This window comes from Falco punctatus (assembly GCF_963210335.1).
Source record: "Falco punctatus genome assembly, chromosome: 1".
NCBI lineage: Eukaryota > Metazoa > Chordata > Aves > Falconiformes > Falconidae > Falco > Falco punctatus.
The window spans coordinates 87,173,364-87,193,956 of record NC_137580.1 but is presented as its reverse complement, the minus strand read 5'-3'; the positions used below and the strand labels follow the sequence as shown (position 1 = coordinate 87,193,956).

At 49.7% G+C, this 20,593-nt stretch overlaps 1 protein-coding gene across 5 annotated transcripts in view; it reads left to right on the top strand.

The window, feature by feature from the left end:
- The window catches only part of SEPTIN5 (septin 5), a 56,069-nt gene that overhangs the window by 9,977 nt on the left and 25,499 nt on the right, over positions 1–20,593 (top strand). The window contains exons 1-2 of one of the 5 annotated variants that reach the window (XM_080373969.1): positions 4–1,881; positions 2,026–2,036. The exons of 2 other annotated variants lie outside the window; for them this stretch is intronic. In XM_080373969.1, the coding sequence (XP_080230095.1) occupies positions 1,431–1,881; positions 2,026–2,036 (462 nt within the window). In that variant the 5' untranslated portion in view covers positions 4–1,430. Of the gene's footprint in view, positions 1–3; positions 1,882–1,997; positions 2,037–8,255; positions 8,291–20,593 lie in introns of those variants that run through there. 2 more of the 5 variants (XM_080373973.1, XM_080373977.1) reach the window with 2 other exon arrangements.

Here is a 20,593-nt window from a genome sequence, read left to right as displayed (position 1 = left end):
AAACTATAGGACTATGGGGAAGCAGGCTTTCAAAAGCATCTAGTCTTCCATTTTATTAAAAACAAGATCTCTCCACCCCCTTCCTTTTCAAAGTGAGGCACCTAAAGTCATGGTCACAGTTTTTGCGTGGAAAGCCTCGGTGAACAGATTTTTTGCTAGCGGATATTGATTATCAGTTGATAGCTTCTGCCACCTTTGGGCTTGTGGATTCCAGCTAGAGCATTTTGGTTCAAAACCTGAGTTCTGTTTTACTAATTGTGCAAGAATGATGTGCAGTACTGCTGATACCATACAAGAGTGCTTTCCTTTCAACGCAGGCTTAATTTTTGTGCCTTCTACTACTTCTTTGATGTTGTCTGATGTTAATCTTCAGTTAAATTTGAACTTGGTTTGGGGAAATACTTCATAGCTTAATGGGGGAACATATAATTGTTAAGCCAAGCCTTTGCTGCCGTGGAGATCTCTGGAGGGAGGACCCTGGCTAGAGCCTCATTTCTGACCTTGCATTTCGGCTCCCATCGGTGCTGGCAGTGCCAGGGCCATGGAAGACAAGTCCTTTTCTCAGAATTCCACCCTGGCCTTCTCCAGGCTGACACTTTCCAGCACTGGGACCAAGTGCCCACGTGTAACTATTTCAGTGACCATGCAGCAAGAGCAGGGAGCAGTTGACTGCGGTTCTTCTAGTCTTCATTAGATTTAAAACACTGTGGCAGACTATAAAAGCAACTCATGAAAGGTGATTGGTTGGCTTGTTGGTGCTTTAATTGTGGTGTAGTGTAGTCTCTGATGGTCTGTGGCGCTCTAGCACTTAGAAACAAGCAAATATGCTGACAATTACCTGCTTGTATTTTTTTCTGATGCTTTGAATCAATGGCTAAAAGTGAACTTGGGATGAGCTAATGGGGTTTTAAAATGTATGTGCCTGCGATTGCCAAACTCCAGTCTTGGAAGTGTCATCTTGTTTTGATACGAGGGATGTTTTCAGTGAGATGGTGGAAGAAATGGCAAGATAAACGCTGTGATGACTACAAGGATTTGGAAAGTTAGTGCTGGGACATCCGTGTCAGCTTTGTTCTGAGGCAGGTGAGTGGCCTTGCACGTGTGCAGCCACCACCATGCCAAGCTTACCCTGCCCTGTAGTCGGAAGCATTTCAAGTCTGACACATGCCTGTGCGATATGGAAGGTGTGAGCCCTCCCTGCAGCCATGGGGTCAGGGGAAGGGTCTGCGTGTCCTGAGCCTTCGCGTCCCCCTCTCCTTCCTCCTTTACTGTTGGGTTGAGGTTGCTGTGAGTTGTTCTCAGACCGTGTGCTACTGCTGCTTTCAGAGCATTTGAAATTAATTTGGGAGCTCTCCTGTCTTGCCTTAGAAAGTCGTTCTGACAGCTTTTACCTAAAATAACTTTCCGTATTACCTCTTTAAAATGCTCTAATGGAAACAAAGCACATATCCTTAACTTCACCCAGTATGCCTGCAGTATTGATTCAGGACTTCCCACTGGATTTTGAGGCGCTAAATCTGGAAGCACGTTTCCTATTTATTCCATTTGTGTGTGTGGTGGGTTTTGGTATTGGTTGCGTTTTTTTGTGTTTCTTTTTTATTAATGGTCTGTGCCTTCTCCTGGGTGTTGCTCCTCGCAGAGGGTTTCGGCGGCGGCGGCGGGGGGCCGTGGCCGGCGGGGCGGGCCCGGCGGCGGGGCGGGGCGCGCTCCCGGCATTGGCCGGTGCGGGCGGCGCTGGGGCGGCCCCGGTCGCGCACACACACAGCCCCAGCCCCCCGGGCCGCGCACCCTCCGGCACACCGGCGCTCGGCTCCCGGGCAGGCAGGGCGGCCGGCACCATGAGCACCGGCATGCGGTACAAGAGCAAGCTGGTCAACCCAGGTGAGGCGGCGGGGACGCGCGGTCGCTCCGCCCCGCGGTCCGCCGCAGCCCTCCCGCCTCACTCTCTCTTTTCTCTCCCCGCCGCCGGCTCCCGCCGCGGGCATCCCGCCCCGGGCATCCCGCCCCCGTCGATGTGCGCCGCAGAGGAGAAGCAGGTAGGTGGGCGGCTCGGCTCGGCTAGGCTGGCTGCAGCCCCGGCCCTGCCGCCGGGAGCCGCCCCGCGCTGCTGCGGCGGCGGGGCCGTGCGCTGCTACCTGGCCACGGCGGCGGGGGGGCGGATTCACCCGGGAGACGGGCGGCTTGCCTGGCTCCGCCGGGCCCGGGGCCCGCTGGTTGTGCCCGCTGGGCTAGGATGGAGAACGGCAGGCGAAGGCGTTCGGCTGGGGAGCACGCCTGTAGCCCCGCCGCAGCAGCGATGCGCAGGCACGGGCCCGATCCTGCCGCTCCTGCTGGTGCAGCGCAGCAGCAGCTTGCAGCCGGCCGGGCTTGGGGCGTTGGGGAACATCTGGTTTGCTTTGCAAGGCAAATAGCTGTTTGGAGACGTGCCTTTGAGTCCTGGAGAGAGGGGCGGGGGGGGGGGGGGGGGGGGGGGGCATGTGATGCAATCGGATGACATCGACAGGGTTTTTTGTTCGTTCCTTGGTATTTGGAGGGATTGAGGGTGTTTGGCAGGAAGAAGGATCCTTCTCTGCTGGGCTTGGATGTCTGGGTAGGGGGTTAGCAGAGTCCCACGTGTTCCTTAGCACCCATCACCCTGATGCAGGCAATGTCTGCCGTAAATGGAATAGCTTTTTTGTCTCACAAAGGTGGGGATGGAGGCGGTGGTTAACACAGCAGAGCAGTGCCATGGGTCCCTGCAGTGGGAAGAGTCCACCCACTCCCAGCCTGGCTGGCACTTTTTTGCCTTTGGGTCCAGTCTTTCTCTGAGGCTCTAATTCCATGTACAGCAAACACCTTACCTCTCCAGACGGTGGTACTACGCAACCTTTCTGGGCTGCTGGGAGGCAAACCAGCATTGTAGCAGCTTGGACAATCACCTGGCCGCTGCAGGAGACGGTGTTTCTGTGTATAATGCAGAGTTGAGCACCGTGAAAACACACCTGTGCATTTGTGTGAGCTGCTGGTTACAGTGATGAGAGGAACAAAGTAAATCCAGGGGTGATAATGGGGTCATCAGGTGCATTTTTCTCAAGCTACTTACAGCTTTGCTAGTATTTTGTAGTTATTTGTGAGTATTATTGTTAATTCTTGTTTTATTTCTGGAGGAAAACAATCCACAATGTGTTCTGAAATGGTAGAAAATTTGGTGTAAGCTGTGAACTGGAGAGGAGCTTTGTGTCCACCCAGAAATGCGCTGTTCTTTGGTTCATTTGGTTTTATATGAAGAGGGAAGCAGGTTATGTATAAAGCTCCTTTCTGCTCGTTCCCCAGGGGAAGAAGCGAGGTAGAGATCAGAGTAGCCTGTTGTAGATATTATCATAATTCCTGAAGGCCTTGTCACACCATATAGACAAAAGTGGGCTGGAATCTGCACCCCAAAGAGTTCGTATCTGCAGGAGAGTGTAGTCTTTTGCTGCAGCAAAGGTCTTTCCTCAGATGCGTAGGTGTGTGCGCGTGTAGCCGTGTCTCTTATGCTGAGTGTAGAGTGAGTCTTGCATGGCAGAGCACAGTTCATTATGAATTTGTGCCAGCCATGTAACTTGTGGATGGTGAATAAAAACCAAGCTGTGAATACAAAGCAATCTGTTAAAATTAAAATGAACGTACAAAAAGACAAATGGTTTTTATTTAGCATCCTTTGAGAGCAGCAGGAGTCTTCTTCCTGTGCCACCTTGCTCCAGTCTGCTCAGATCTGGCAGCAGGTAACAATTTAAAAGGTTTACTAAAGTTGTGGTTCTTGCCTGAACCAATTTTTCAAAGCTTACTATAAAAACTCTTCTTTATAAATAGTTGGGAAACAAAAGTGGGCTTCTGAGAGGGCAGCACAATAGATTGCATGTAAGTAGGGTAGCCTTCAGTAAAATCTTAGTAATACTGATGACTTACTGTGTCTGAAAAATGGGACAGCATGGTGTCAAAGGATGTGTCTGCATCATCCCCCATAGCGTAGTCAGGACTGATGCGTTGTCTGGGTCCAGGGGACTCTGCTTGGCAGGTTGGACTCTTAAATTGCTACCATTTATGAAGAAAAAATAACGGTAGATTCTCCACCTCTCAGGTTTCCAAGGAACAACCTCTTAACTGGTGTATTTGGCACTGAAACCATGTGCCATTGAAGTCAGCAGAGGTTTGATATTGGTGTCTCTGTGCAGAACATCCAGCTTTCCAAGGGGATGGGTTTCCAAGACCCTGGACTGGAGGGAACTGGTTTCTGTTCTGAAGCTCTACAGCAGGTTGCCTGGTGAGACTAAGCTCCTCAGTCTCATTATACTTGCTTCAGCACCTCTCGGAGAGGAGTGGTTTCTCACCCAGCAGTTTATATGCTGAGGGAGCGCTAAAGAGGGATTCTCGTGGTGAAGCTGGGTAGGCAAATGAAGCCGTGACTGATGTCCCATGTGCACAAGGGTAGGCCCCATGTAAGGGAAACCTAGCAATTTGTCGAAAGAGTATTGACTTGAGAATCAAACAGGGCAAGTGCAGCAGATGGACGCTCTGCCAAAGCCTGAGGTGTTGCTGTGGGAGGAGTACAGGTGAAACCTCCCAAATACCTAGTTAAACTGGAGTCTCCTGGCACACTCCTGCAGAACATGCCTCCTATTTCGTGTTGTTGGTGTGTGTTTGTTTGGGGTGTTACCCTGCCATGTCTCTGAAGCTGGCTTCTGTTCATTCAGGCCGGTGTCTCTAACGTTCTTTGAAGTCATTGTTTCTTTCTAAATCAAGAGGATGGGAACCTCTCCTTCCCAAGTTGATCTCTCTCCACCCCATCAACTTGCAAAGTTGTTTGGGTGTGGGAGCAGAGACTATCTGGTGGATCCAGTTCTTTCAGTGGGTTTGAAATTACAGGGCTGTGCCTTTTGCATTCAGATTGGTCCTTTTTTCTACTTCAGCATATTCTTGAAGTGGCCTGCTTGTTAGTAAAAATATATATTGGGGGATACTGTGTGTAGAGATGATGCTGTGCAAAAGGTGGTTTGATTGGAGGAATAGTTTCATTGCAAGGCATTGAGAACTCCTGAATTCATTGCCTCCATGTTTCAACATTTGAGGATCTGGGTTTTATGTCTTAAAAATCTGTATTAAAACTCCTTTGCTTTTTTCTTAGAAAAAAAAAGAAAGAAGCAGACATTTCCATCATTTCTGGAACAGTAGATATTGCAACAGCAGAGATGACTTCCATCTAAAACAGCAACCATGCCAGCACAGAGCATCATTTTAAGGTCAACCTTCAAGCACAGCCTTGCCTACCAGAAGATGTTGGCTGATGAAAATCCCCCAGTTCCATGTTAATGTGTGCTGAACCACCTTCCCTTTTTCTGTGCTGTGCTTATGGAGCGATAAGCCCAGATGGGCTTATAGGAAAGCGTACCTCCTGAAAAAGCTATGCAGTGCATAATGCAGAGGTACCCAAGATACCTGTAGATACTGCCCTTGACACACTGAGAACAACTCCAGTGCAGGCAGCTGCTGCTGGCAAAGAGCAGATTAGGAGGAGGGAGGAGGGGTGATTCCTGTGTCTTGAGCTGGTTGAGGATGACCTTAATGTGACCCTCAGCTTCTGTACCTACGTGGTGAAAATTGATTAGCTGAGTTATATGAAAAGTGTCATGTGAGTGGTAGGTTCCCCTGTACAGCGATTGTACAATGAAGACCAGAAGCAGATCTTGGTCTTTACAGAATCCCCTCAAGTCTGCGCTGGAGCAGCTTGGAGGATTTGTCCGTGCGTTATATGGTTGTGGCATTGCCATCTTTCATGGAAGCATCTTCCTTACAATAACAGTTCTTGTAATCTTGTGAATAAAGGAGAGTTCTTTTTGCTTGTGCAGAAAAGCATGGAAACAGGAAGGAGAACAGAGTACCACTGACTTTTTTTTTTTAATTTTCTCAGAGCTAAACCAATGTTTTTATAATTGTGATTCTTTGAGTCATTGGGAGTGGCAATGTGGATCTGTGTTCCTGTGCTGTCAGTCATGCTCTGGATCAATTCAGACAGGGTGGTTGTGGTGAGGGTCTTTTTGCTCAGAGGAAGCAAAATGACGTTTGCAGCTGGCCAGTGGCTTATTTCGCTACAGCTGGATAGTCTCTCACTGTGTCATAGATCGCCCTGGGTGAGACTGTTTCTCTTTGACTCCCCATGTTAATGTCTCTTCCAACCTCCTTGTTTTCTGACTCTGGTCTTGCATCCTGGCTACCAAGATGCGCCTGCCAGAAAGGGAGTAGCAAATTAGTCACAGAATCTGGAGGTAAATACTGGAAACACTCTTAAAGCAGCACAGCTCTGCTTGTTTTTCTGCTGTCCCAGTGTATCTTGGCCAGACGCAGCATAGGAGTGGACGCTTTTACTTCTCTGTAAAAAGCCTTGTGTGGCTCATCAATTATTTTTGGCCCATTTCAAAAGACAACGTTGGTCCCTTGCCCTCCAAACTGGGCAAAAGCTCCGTGCTCAGACCAGCGTATCAGGGGATGGGTGGGACTGCAGCAGGTCAAGAGGTTCAGCCCTGCCCGCCCCTTCTGCTGTGCATCTGTCTAAACAGTCCTACTGCAGGAGGGCCCCGTGTGTCAGAATGGTGGGCTGGGCAGGGAAGTCCATCCTGGGCACTTTGACTTTTCCCCCCCCCCCCCCGTCTTTGTCTGCTTGGCTTCTTGGAAAAGGGCTGTAAAAAGAGGTCAGCACATGGACTGCGTGGTGAAACAGAACTGCTGGAGAGCTGGGCACAGAATCTGCAGCCTCCTGCTGCTGCTTATGTCTCTCTTCAATTATTTATGCTCCAAATGGATAAAATGGTTGTTAGTGCAGGGCAGGGGAGAGGTTCGGCCCTCTCAGTGCAAGTAGAAATCTGCAGTTTATGAAAAGGAGAAGTAAGCCTTTCCTGCACAGGGTTTTTTGTTCCTTGAATTTCCACGAACTGCTCGGCTACTTGTGCGGGAGTCCAAAATTCTGCAGCTCTTGGTGTGAGTTGCACAGGGTTGTTAGCCAAATGTGTAGTGCAGCTGATGTTGTGGCCTGATCCTTGCTGATGCTAACGAAGTAGGAGAAACCGTCATTTAACCCTGAGAGATGTTTGTGACACTTGCTCAGCTGCTGGGTTGCAGCTTGCTGGGGCATTACAAAAGGCAACTCGCAATTGCAGAGGTGAAAAAGTTGCTGCCATCTGAACAAAGGAGAAATCCCGTCCCTGGATGCTTTTAGTTTCCAAAGTCAAGGAGTCTCTTACAGCCACTTAACGCGCTGCTGGCTTCATCTGATTGATCTAGTAATAAACATAAGGGAGTTATGACAGTTCCCTGCAAAAGCTGAGGAAAGGCAGGTCTAGAAAGAGAAACATCTGGAGTTCAGTGCCTTCTAGAGCCCATAGTGCCCCACCCGCAGTTTCAGTCTAAGTTGTTGTTCATTAAATACCCAATAAAGTGGACATCTGGGAAATCCAGGAGAGATTCTACTTTGAGCCAGCTGGTTGCTCACTGTGCCAGGCCAGGTTGGGTCCCTGCTGTGTATCTTCAGAGCTTTGCCAAATTAGTTTTAAATGTTCAGTCCAAAGGGTTTCCCTAGCAGTTTTGGGACCCCCTACTTCCCACAGCAGTGACTCTTTACAACCATGATGCAGCTACTGCTCCTGTGTGCTGAAACCATCAAGCCTGGAGGTCTCTGCGCCATCTTCAATGCTTTAGGCACCTCTTGCTGAGATACCTCTTGGCTAAGCCAAGAGGGTTCCTTTCCTAATGTTTCTCTTCCTGTTCAAGTAGCTTCTGTGTAACTTTTTTCCTAGATAGTAAAGCATGAGCTGGAGGGCGCCTTCTTTGTTTACCTGCAGAGCTTTCTTGCCTGACCAACACTAAGCTTTCGTCCCCCTTCTTGCCCAAGGCAGAGATTTCCCTGAGGCAGTGAAACCACACAGAATAATCCTCTAATACTCGTGAAAGAAGCATATGGCATCTCTAATATATTGTGTGACTTCAGATTTTTGTGAAGCATATGCAAGTTTTTTCATAGCATACTGGAGTAATTCCCATGTAGCTGGGTTTTGTCTGTGTGTGCGTGCGCGTGTATGTCTACAGTGTGGTTAGCCTCGAAGCGCAGGAAAAAATGTTCGTCTGATGTTACACATTCCTTTTCTCCCAGAGAATTGTCCCTGGAGCTGTGAAGAGTCTTGCAGTCATCTTGTTCCCACAGGGGTGTTCAGGAGCTGGATTTGTGTGTGGTGCATCAGAAAAGCTGAGATCAGATCCCAGAACATGTGCTTCTCCTCAGTATGTATGCTGCTGTTCATCTACCACTTGGTATCCCTGAAACATTGTTTGAAATGAATAGTGGAGGGTGGCCCCCCGTGTGCTGAGAGGAAGGATTCGCATGTGCGCTGCTACCCATAGGGGCTGGGCTGCAGAAAGCAGAGGTCTGTTGTTCCCGACTCAAGAGACGTTTCTGTTTTGAGGGCTGAATGGGTTAATCTTCTTAATTCCTTCTCTTGTGTATTTCCAGTGCATTAATTGAAATCTGTTATGGCCTGCTAACATTCAGCTCTAGCTTGCTGTGCCTTCTCTGTCTGTCACTCCCAGCCTCTCCCCATGTGGCTGATAGCGGTCCCCCCAGCAGCATCACAGCAGCCAGGTGCTGCCAGTGGCGGGGGAAGAGCATGCTGGAAGGCTGCAGGGACTGGCTTGCTAATGAGCAAAGCTTGGCTAAGGGTTGGCCAAGAGCTGAAGAGGAAGTGAAACCGTGCACAAGCATCTGCAAAGGGTGTAATGCCAAGAGGGGGAGGAGAATTGTTTAATTTCTGGCTTTAGTACAACTGTCCAGTCCTGAAGTCAAAAGGAAAAAAAAAGAAAAAAAGGGAAGTTGAGGCTGAAGTTTGGCTCTAGAAAAGAAATGTAGCGATGTTGTGCAGGCAGCACAGTGCAGGGGTGCTCGAGATGGCAGAAACCTCTCTGGATCCAGCTGCGTAGCCTTCAGATTGCCCCAGCCTGGTGCCGGGCCACCGCAGCGTGGGCTGAGGGCGGCTCAGGGCTGACACTGACGTGCAGCGTGCTGGAGGAGCTTGGCCTGTGATCCGTGCTAGCTGCGGGACTCCGTGAGGTGTGAGCTAGTGTAGCTGTAAGTCAGTCAGAGATGGGAAGCCTTTAATAGAAGTGAACTCCAGTTTTTCACACACACTTACTAAAATTGGGCTGGTTTTCTCCCGGTGGCACTAGCTGGCATCGGTAGGAGCAGGTGCCAGGACCGGAGCGCTCACCCCGGAGTTAGCTGATGAGGAGAGAGAAGCAGCGCGGGGGCTGAGCCAGCCCTGTGTGCCACTGCGGTGGCTGTGCTGCACCACAGCTGGGAGCCAAGGAGCAGGAGAGCTGAGGTCCTTCATTTGCCAGCTTTGTTCAGCTCAGCTCTTTGCTCTTCCTGGGAACTTTGGGAGTGCCCTGTTTGTTTTGAAGCTTGTTATCAAGTGTGTCCAGGGTGTGTGCATGGAGCTGGGATGGCCTGTCTCTGCCTGACCCCGCCCGGGGCAGCTGGTGCTCTTCCCCCAGGATGACTCCTGGCAAGGGAACCGGGAGCTAGGAGCGCAAGCTGAGCAAATAAACCACAGGATCCTGAGTGCTAGCTCCTCGGACTGGCCGTGGGGAGCAAGCCCGTCCCACTGACCTCTGGACATTCTCAGTGCAAAGGTGAGGGAGGGGGGGCAAAAGGATCAGTTCAGCTTGTGGGAAAAGAGGCTCCAAGGGCTTTTAACATCTCCTCTCAGCTTGCTGTGAGGCAGAGCCTGTGGCAGTGCAGATGTGGTCTGTGCTCCTGTGACTATGTTTCATTTTTCCTTGCAGACCCCTGGTGCTTGGAGCTGTGTGAACACACATGAGAAGGCAGGCTAGGCCTTTTACTGCTTTAGTTTGTATTGCAATTATTTTTAAGATTGCTTCCCAGGCCAGACACTTTGCTTTCAGCCTTTTGTAATGTCTCCTGGCTATTTCCTCGGTGTGGGAACTGTTCTAATCCTGCTTGCCGCACTGAGCTCATTCTTGCCATGATACCTATATACATGAAGTCTCTTTAGATCCTGCAGTCTTATATCCACTTTTATTTTCAAATAAATTACATACTACATTAATTATATATTCAGGTGAAATATGAGTCACAAAGGCATCTGCTATCTGCCTGCCCTACATAGATGGTCCCCTTGGCTGTGCTTTCCTTTTAGTTTAAAGCTCTCCTGAGTCTCTGCATTGGATATTAAGTGATGTGAAGTCCTGGAAACATGGATAAGTGGTATTGGAAGTGCCCATCTGGACACATAGTCCCATCTGGACTCATAGTCATTTCCGTCTGCCCAAGGCCTGCCATAAAAAATGTCAGGGAGGTTTATGGCTTTTAAGATCCTGTAGATTCTCAGTGGTTCCTGCTGCTCAGAGGAGCTGGTGCCAGCTGGAATCTGACAGTAATGGAAGAATCATCACGGCCTTCAGGAGCTGGTATTTGCCTGGTTTTGTAGGCAGTGGGCTGAACTTCAAGTGATGCAGCTGGCCTACAGCAAAGTCTTGCTGCTGTGATTGCGCAGTGCCGAGATGAGCAAGAGTGTGTCATCAGGACAGCAAGAGAGATGCTGTCTGAGATGATCTGTCGTGTTCCAGTGGCTGCATTTACAGTCCTGACTCTGCGTAGATGTTTTTCTGCGACACAGCTGGAGCACTGCTCTGTAGCCCTTAGCTGGAGCACACAGAAGGGAAACTGCTCTTGTCTCACTCCCAAGATTAATAGCTTTGATGTTCATCTACGTACTTTAAAGATCTCTCATCCCCTTGAAGGGAGCCCTTGGCAGAGCGTGTATTTGTGAGGGAAGTGGATATCAGAGATGACAGTTATTTAACAGAAGTTGTTGCTTTCACTGGGCAGTTAATCCAGGCACATGGTTGGGAAGGACTCCAGGTCCACTGAGCAGCCGAATGCTCTGGATCTGCTCTAGTCCGCTGGCAGCCCTGAGGCTGAGATTTCAGAAGCTCAGACCAGACCCACGGAGGTAAGCAAGTTAGAGGTAAGTTTTCTGTGTATACCCCAGTACTGTCCATTGATCTCTCGGGGATCCTGCTAACCATCACTGTGCAGCTGGAGTGTGTCCCCTCGTCATTAGGATCAACCTCATCTGCCCTGCCCTGACACACTCAGCTCACACCAGGTTCACGGCATTTGACTTCACAGCAATTTAAATAAACCAGAAGTGACTGGTTGGAGCCCAGTGTCCCTCTTCCTCAGTGCCTGCTCTGTTCAGCCTGTTGGTCCTTGAACAGAAAGGCTGCATGTCATCTCATAGCTGTGTGATGGCATTATTTTCAGCAGCTCTCATTAATGTCAGTGAAAGCCTTTCTGTTTGAGGTGGTAGGGCTGATCCTCAGCAGCTGCTTGGAGGTTCCGGCCAGTGCCAGGCGTTTTGCTGCCTCGTTTGAATGGTCAGTCTCATCTGAACATCTCCCTGCTCCTCCCGTTGGTTGCGCTGTCATGGGCAGGTGCCAGTCAATAGCAGAATTGTTCTCTTGGTAAACAAGTGATGGTGTTATGGGAGCTGCCCTTCATGTAGCAGCAGCACAGTGTGTGCATGGGGTTGCTAACAAGGGATATCATGGGGCTTGTTAGTCTGAAAGCTTAATGAACCATCTTATGTTTCTTTGCAAAGTGTGTGGATGCTTCTTCATGTGTGCAGTTCCTGTGCTGCTTTTTGCACTTGGGTGTGTTTGGTACTGAAGTGTGTCCCTGCAAGGTAGAGCTCACAGAGCAGCTGTGGGCATTTTGAAGGACTCGGATCCCATCTATCATGAAACTAATGATAGTGGACATCCAGAAAATGTCTGGATGAGACCCCAGTTCTTGTTTTCTCAGACACCCTATGTATGCCCAAGGGCTGAGCTAATTCTTGGCATCAGGGAATCCGTGTGTATTGGGCACCTAGAGCTTGTCCCTTAGGGGTTTAGGGCTTTTACTTCATGACAAATCACTATTTTTCTTTCTTGTTTCTCAAAAAAACCCAAAATAATTAGGGCATCCACCCACCTCTTGGCTGGCATCCTGTAGTAATAGGCCAGCGTGTGTTTTCTACATTGGAGGAAAGCAGGTCTTGCTTCGTATTTGTAAAGTGATGGTTTACAAACGAGCCTGAAAAGAGAAACTAATTTCCCCACTTATGGCAAAGTTACATCAGGAAAGAGTCCCATCAAAAATTCGTAAAGCTGGGCCATGAATTTGGCCTGACACTGGTGATTTGCTCATGTACAACAGGCATAGTCTGTGCCAGGGGTGTGCAGGTGAGGAAGCATGCATGTTCCCTTTGTGCACATCAAACCAGACTCCTCCATCCTTGCCCTGTCCCTTGGCACTGGAGGTTAGAAATGCTCACATTAGATTTACCTTTCCCTTCTTACCCCCTTGAGGCTGGAGAAGAGAAGGTCTCCCTTGAACTTGACTTTGTGTAGTCTGAGGGCACATGAGGCTGCTGTGAGCTGCAGGGACTGCCACGTCAGGGGCAGAGCTGCGTCTCTGGGTTAAGCAGATTTTTTGAGGGGTTGGGAACTCAGAATCTGCCTAGTCCGGCCAGTACAGTGAGACATTTAGGATGTCTGTGAGGGGATGGTGTGTTTCTGACAGGCCTGCAAGGGGCAGTGGGGTGAGATCCCACAGCAAAACATGACTAGAGAATAAATCCCAGAAAAAAAATCCCAAGAGATTGCCATTTGGCCTGGCGAGGTAGAGCTCAGGCTGGGGGACCAAGAAAATCCCTCCCTGTTCTACATGTGACATTGGTTCTGGGGATTATTATTTTTGGATTCTTAAAAAATATAAAGGTTTGATTTCATGCTGTGCTGCAAGTCCCAGGAGCTGTTCATGGGAATCTAATCTGATTTTGCACCCTGTTCTCAATAAAGGGCTTTGAGTGACATGTCACCCTTGGCGTGCTGAAGCTGTTGCTTGAGCTGACATTGCATGGGCGTGCTGGCTTTCTGCTGACCCCTTGACCGAGCTGAGAGTTCCATCCCCGTCCTGCCTCGCTCTGCTCTTACTTATGGTGGCTGTTGCCATCTCCTTCGGGTTGCCCTGTAGGAAAACACAGTCTAGCAAATGTGGTTCTTCCACTCCATTGCTTCCAAGTTCTTTCCAAGGTTGGGTGTTGCTGCACCTCGTGTGTCCACCAACCACAGTGCTTACAGTCAAATGACTTTGTCACGTCTGATTTCTTCTTTAGTCCAGTTTCATTGCTCTGACTTCCAGAAATCCATTATAATCATTTCAAAGGTGACATTTTCATGAACTCTGCTCTTCCAGTGCCTGCTACGTTAACATCTCTCATCTTGTATCTCATGCACTTTACCATTCTTGTTATTTTCAGATGGAGCCCACAAAGAAATCAATGAGATCAGGAATACCACTAAAAAATCCACAAAAGTGAGGAGTTTAGAATTATCTGTTCCTTCAGATCAGGACTGTATTAATGAGTCACTGTTAACAGTTTTGCTACAGGGCAGGTAGAGATTATATTGATGACTCTGATTGGATAAACTTTATAGTGGAAATCACAACTAAAATAGCAACACCAGTGTCACAGCAACGTTATCTGCAAAGAACAGATGTTATGGAGAACCTGATTTGTTCAGTGTGATTGGGCTGTGTCCTTGATGCAGTGACATTAATTATTCAGCTTGGGACGCTAACCTTTTGTGATTGCTTTCTCACTCAGTTTTTCAGGGGACAAATAGTTATCTTAAGGTGGAAAGGATTTTAGCAGGAGTGGGGCAATATGGTTTAGAATGTGTCCTTTAATGGCGCTTCAAGATTTAGGTCTTTGGTCTCTGTCTCCAGCAATCCAGTTGGATACTAAGGTTTGTTCCTAAGGCTGTGATTTTTGATGAGGAGAGGAAAAATGGCACTCTGAAATCTGGTGGAAAATACCATCCCTGAGATTTTGCCAGGACAATACTAGTATTCCAGGTCTGTCCTGGTCAAATTGAGTTGCCTGGTCTGGCTGCAGTATTTTGTACCGAATTATCACTGGTGAAATCTGCCAAAATGGCAGGATTGGGTTGTAAAACCCATGCCTCTTGGGGAAGATTGTAACAGCAGCTCTGATGTTCTTGTTCCTAGTGCTAAGCTCAGTGGGGCCTCGTGGCACCATGGCAGGGTTATGGAGTGCTGATGGCATCTGTGAAAGCCCTCTCCTGGGCCACAGCCCTGCAGTTTCGTGTTGTGCCAGCCCAGAACTGTGGGCTGTGCCTGCCCCAGTTAAGCCATCCTGCTTGCAGTGCCTCTGAGATCGTCAGCGTATTCTGGATTAACCAAGGAGCCGACATGTTCCTCTGGTCTGGGGTGGTGGGTGGTGTGGAGATGAAAGGCAATAGGCCGAAACATCAGCTTTTCCACAAAGGCCTTTGTACACTGTAGTTATTTTAAAGGCAAATTTTTAAGGCAGTTTGCAATTATACAAACCAGGGGCCAGCTTTCTTTAAACACGGATGAAAGTGTCCAAGTCCTTTGAAACTGAGAGGAGCTAGGCTGTATTTTCATAAACTTGGTTCTGATGACCAGCCTTGCCCCTGTTCTCCCCCCATTATCGCTCTGGTTGCTACAGGTTGCTGTGTAGCAAGAGCTGCCATCATCTCCCATGAACAGGCTGCTGCAGAGGACTTCACACACCTGATGCCAGGCTTGCAGTTGCCTTTCATGCGTGGTGGTCCATGGATTAGGTCCAGGAAAGGGGCTCGCAAAGGAAAATAAATGGGAAGATAGTGGAGGAGGTGGGTTCCAGGCTGCTCTGAATGGCCCTTTCGTCTTTGTCTCAAAAAAATCAGTAAGAGCCATAGGTCTGTGAAAATGGCTTTGAAAGGATCACGGCCATTCTCAGGAGTGATAGACCTATCTAACATTTTGGTTTCTTTATTTAAACTGAAACTTCTACAGTGCTGCTTCTTTTTAGGGACATTGTTTGGCAGAGATGCTGTCTGTGGATTAGTGGGTTTTTACATCTCATCCCACCTTGTTTCTTTAGAAAATTGTCCTCTTTATCCTCCTCCAAACTCTTCCTTAAGCCCCTCCTGAGCGTACTTGGCAGTAGCTAGCTAGTAGGTAGTTGCTGTAGTGCTGCTTTCTGACTGATCTGTGCGCCTGTTAGTTTTCTTGTATGCTTCTCGTTGGGATTTGGCGCTGGGATTGCCTTTGTGCTGCAGTTCAGCACCCTGCACGTGGGGATGTGCTCTCTGGGAGTGTGCAGCTGATGGCAGTGCACTCCCTGGGTGACAAAACTGGGGCTGAAGAGCTAGACAGTGCTTTGCCCTGAGGCTGGATACTTCTGCATCCCGTGTGCCTGTCTCAGCTTCACCTAGACTGGTCACAGCATGAAAAACTCATGCGGGCTTTGCTATTGCACATCTCTTCTTACCCTGTGCAGTGTTAATAATTGAGGCCGTTCTTGCTGGGCTGAACTCCTCCTGTGCCCTGTTCTTTCTGGCTGTGCCAGATGACAGCAAGGGTGGCAGGGCCAAGAATTTCAGATAAGTGCAACAAAGCAGCTGTTTGCTATAGCAAGAACATCTGTATTGACTGGGCTCCCTGCAGTTCGGGAGTGGGTGCTTTCACCTTTAAAATCCAACTCTAAGGCTCTTGTGTAAACAAGAAACAGGATCTGCTCCCAGGGGAACAGTTTATATAGTTAAATCTAAGTATTACTGGAAAAGGAAAATATAACCTTCGTCATCTCAGACTCCGCCAGGGCCCTGGTGTCCTTACGTCTGTGGAATTCCTTTGCATAGAGGAAGCCTGGTTTGCCTGGGAAGAGAGGGTTTTTTTCTTGAATTAGGTTACTTTCTGTTGCTCTTAATATAATAATGATTGCACAGCATCTCTTCCACATCCTCAGATCTTGCTGTCCAGAATATTCAACAGTCCCTCAGTGGATCTTTCCAGCCTATAGTTCTGGGAAATACAGGGTGTGGGTTTGTATGTTTACTTGTATCTTATCTGTGAGTTCCTCAACTACAGTACAGTCTGATTCCTACTAGGCTGCCCTGAGGGGAGCCTTTGCTTTCAGTCTGAATGGCTTTTACCTGTATATTGAGCAATTTAAAAATAATGAAAAAAAAACCCAAACACCAGAACAACAACATATAGGAAAACACTGTGGGAGTGTTAGTGCATGCCTGCTCTCACTTGCAGGATTATTCATGTACTGTTGTTTATGGATGAAATGGCTGTCCATTCCTGCATGCGAGGAGCAGTTAAGTACTGGGAAAGCGTGAAGCTAATAGCAAGCAGGAGTCTCTTAAAACAGTGTTGGTGGGTTTTTTTGGGGACAGAGAACATGGCTCAGAGCTCTCCAGGATGGCTGCGTGTAGGGTGAAGAGCACAGCCCTTCCTGAATGCCTTCCTGCCCAAGGTCTTTGAAGGCTTGGCAGGCATCACTGGCCCAGCCAAGGCATTGGTAGTGAAGTTCTCACTGCTGTTTTAGAGGTGGCAGAACTGAAGCCCAGGACATAACACCTCTGTCTAGAGGCATTTCTGTCTGGAGGCTGTGATTTTTAGGGATATGCAGCAGCTACTTTGAAGGAATGGCTCCGCTCCTCTGCGAGGCAATCACACCACAACTGAAGCTTCCCAGAGGCATTTGAGCCTCAGGAATCCCCTTAGCCCAAATGTTCAACTTCAGACCTGTTCCTTCCAAGCAGTGGTTGATGTTTCTCACGCGGTGGGGTATGAAGCATACCCTGCTCATCTTGTTGGAGCTAACAGGCGCTGCCTTGTAGGAGATCTGTGGCTTCTCATTTCCCCGATAAGGCAACCTGTCTGTTGGACATTTGCTTCCCCACCGGGTCCTCACTATGTTGATGACTTCTGCTGGCATCTTACCAAATTACACGTGTGAAGCCAGAACTGGCAGAAAGAAGCTGGTGGGAATGCAGCCAGGTGGGAACAGCCTGCTGCTTCCTCTACTGGAATGTCTGTCCCGCAGTGTGTTTATTCCTAGGCTGTGCTAAAGAGGAGCCACCTGTACAGCCCACGTCTGTGCCTGGTGCCAGGATTTAAGAGAAGTTCCTTTCTCTGGTACCCACTGCTTCTGGAAGGGTTGAAGCCCACAAAGAAGAAAGCTTTTGCCTTCACTGTGGTTTTGGCTGTTGGTATCGAGGGGTGACCTCTGGAAAGAGGCTGAGGAGCAAGGTCCTCTCTGGGAGAAGCAGTCAGGCTGTACTTCTCCCACTGTTCAGCCCTAGGGGTGTAGTGTGATCCAGAGAAACTAGCACAGGACTGGCAGTGCACATGGTCCTGAGTTCCGGTCTTCCATCTCTTTGAAAGAAGTCCTAGAAATGTGCAGCGTATGATTCATAGCTCCACACTGTCCTTTGCTTCTCCGTCAACTGGATTTGCAATAGGTCCCGTTACCCCATGGTACTAAGAAGGTATCATGCCTTGCATTGCATTGGCCAGTCGATGCTGTGGCATGTGTGAGGCCAAGGCATGTGCACGGGCTACAGCTGGATTGGCTCCAAATAGTGTATGGATTCCAACAGGGAGTTCTGGAAGAGACCCGCAAAACCTCAGTGCCTTCCTGTGTAGTGCAAAATCTGGGGTGAGGGAAAAAAACCATGACTGTATAGGACAGAACTGTGTGACAGTGATGTGTCTTGGCCATTCCTGCTTGAGGCACTGTGGGATACTGCGGTTAGTTTAGTGCTTCCAAGAGTGAGACACTGATTCATCTGTGGTCAATGTGTTTTTAAAATTATGCCGCTAAACTGTCGGTCTGGTTTCTCTTGGCCAAGTGTGACCATTGCAAGGCTCTTTTCCTTAGGACTCCCCTGTGCTGGTGACCTGAATTTCCATCCTCCTGCTCAGCCTGGTTTTCAGGGATTGGGTTAACTTCTGCATGATCCAGGTGGGAGAATCCTGCAGCCACCTTGCCCAGTGTGGCCACCTGACCAGTGGAGAATGGGGCTGCGCTGAAGAGGCCACAGGGTTGCGGTGCTGGTGCATGAATAAGATCAGTTGCGTGTGCTGTGTAAATGGGATCAGTTTCCAGTACAAACCATTTTCAATACTATGTGCAGGGAGAAAGAGCTGGGCTGCTGCAGTGCAGGCATGTGAAGGCCAGCAGTTGGAGCTGGGCACAAGGTGGAGCGATGTGGCTGAGTTGGTCTGACAGCGCCAAGGAGCAACTTCTCCCCACTGCTGCTTGGGGATTTGGGGAGCTGGGGGTCAGGCATAGCCCCGTGCAGCTGGTGCTGTACCCTGCTGTTAACTTAAAGCAGCTCCTGCCAGGTTTGTTCTTGCAGGGGAAGGAGGGAGGGTGGAGGGTTTGGATGGCAGTCGACTGGGTGGCAGAGATTAATAAAGTGTTGAGCTCTTAACAGGGAACAAGCTCCGCTGATTTGGGTTTCCCTCCCCACCCATCCCGCTCTTTTTAATCTGTGTCACAGTCTTGAGAACGGAAGTGATTTCAGCCTGGAGGTGACCTCATCTGCCTCCAGCTCTGAGGTGGAGCAGCATTTGGAGCCATGGCTAGAGCTTCTGCCGCTCTTTGAACGATGCAGGAGAGGGGCTGAGGCTCCAGGGAGAGCCCTGTGCTTCCCACCTAGCTGCATGCTCTTGGCATGTGCTGGGCAGGGTCTCACCCTGGGGCGTCCTGCAGTCTGCCAGCCACCTGAGCGTGGGTATTGGTAAGACACAGCTCCAGCCCTGCGAGGTCCGGGCATCTCACCCCTGTTACCAGGATGTAAGGCTCCTTGGTGATGTCTGATCTGTTGTGCTGCTCTCTCCAAAGGTTGTGACCTTGGCAGGGAGGGAACAGGGGTTGTGATGTGACCCCTTATGTGCTGGTAGAGGGAATGGCCCTGTGGAGGAGCAGTACCAGTGTTAGGAACCAGCCCTGTGTGCCTGCTTGAGGAAAGGGGTGTATCTGGGTGCTGGGCTGTAGCGCGGTGCTCCCCAACCCCACAACTGAGGGGCAGCACCCCGCTGCTGGGTGGTACAGCTGTGCAAGTAGGATGGGAAGTGGGGAGGGTTGTAGGGTTCCTTTTCCTTCTGTCCTCATCTTTTTACATGCTAGAGTAGGGGAGAAGCAGGAGGGAGAAGATGACAGAACAGAGTCCAAAAACCACAGCTGGACAGAAGGCCTTTCTGGAAATGGCACATATCGGAGCAGTTACCTGATTAAAAGTTCAGGACTGTCCTGCAGGGTGCTGAGCCATGCCTGGCTGGAAAATGTGCTCATTGCAATTGTGTGTTGGTGCAGGAAGGTGCTGAAGGTATGTGCAGGGATGGAAGAGTCCCTGCTGGGATCTTTGTGTCCGAGGGCCCTGTGGATCAGTGAAAAAGGGGATTAGAGCCATCCTGGAGGCTCTGCTTTCTGTGTTCTAGGAGCAGAGATGATGGTGGGAGCACTGAGGATGTGGAGTGTGGGGTGGGAGCCAGCTGGGCTGTCAGCTCCAGGTCCCAGGCAGTGGAAGGGAGTTTGGGAGACCACAGGCAGACACAGCTTGCAGAAACCACCAGTGAATTCTCCTTCATGACATGGCAAGGGACCCTTCTTCCTCCTCCCTTGATGTCTGCTGCTCTGAGATGGTCAAAATTTTCTCTTGCACAGTTGGAGTCTGGAGTTCCTGGACTCTGTCAGTGTCCAGCAAGCCCAGCTCTACGCTGGCTGCTGGAGCTGGTCTGCCAGGCACAGCTCTGGACTTCAGTAAATGACAGTGTGCTCCAGTAAGGACAGCTTCCAAGTGCTGTCTCGCAAGCCACTGGGGGGATTCGAACGGCTTCCCCTTAAGCCTAGTTGTCTTCTGGCTCGAGCTCTAGCTTGAGGAGATGCTGAGCTGTGGAGGGCCATGGATGGGAAAATAAAAGCTGCCTTTTCTCATGTCCCTGTGGCTCTGTAGCTGGGTAGGCAGTATAGGAGGGCTATGAGTTCAGTGTAGGAATTTGCTTTTCGCTTGGCCTCATCCCGGGTGGTATCAAGAAGCTTGCTTGGAGATAAATCCCCTCCCACCACTGCTAAATAGGGAGAGTTTAACCATTCGTGGGATCTATCAAGAGACTTCCCCCAGCTCTCCTGCCCCTTTTCCCTGTTGTACTGGGAGCAGGAACTGGGAACAGATCCCATCATAACTGTGTCAGGGTGAGGAACAGAGTTTACAGTCCCATTTTCCTCCTTCCTGCCTCAGCATTGTCTCCATGCTTGTACGTGATGGAACAATCTGTCTGTTGTGCACGGACAAGCAGGAATTTTGCACAAAACCTGTCCCTTTTGTCACCTCTGCTCAGCGCCCCACCGCTGTGCCCGTGACACTGGAGCATAGTGACAAAGTGACTGACCGGCTGGGTGACAGAGGAGCTCTGCCATGTCTGTGAGCAGGAGTTTGGGTCAGCGGAGCCCCGGGGGAGGCTAATGATGCTGTCAGTGGTGGAGGGCGCGCAGTGCCAGTGCTCGCTGCCTGGCAGGGCTCAGGGTCTTGGCAGTCCCCTGCCATCCGTGGCCTCCTGTGTGTAAGCCGCAACAGCATCCCAGAAAGGGGCCATTGAGCCCTGAGCCCTGCCTGTTGCTGGAGTCAGGAGGGC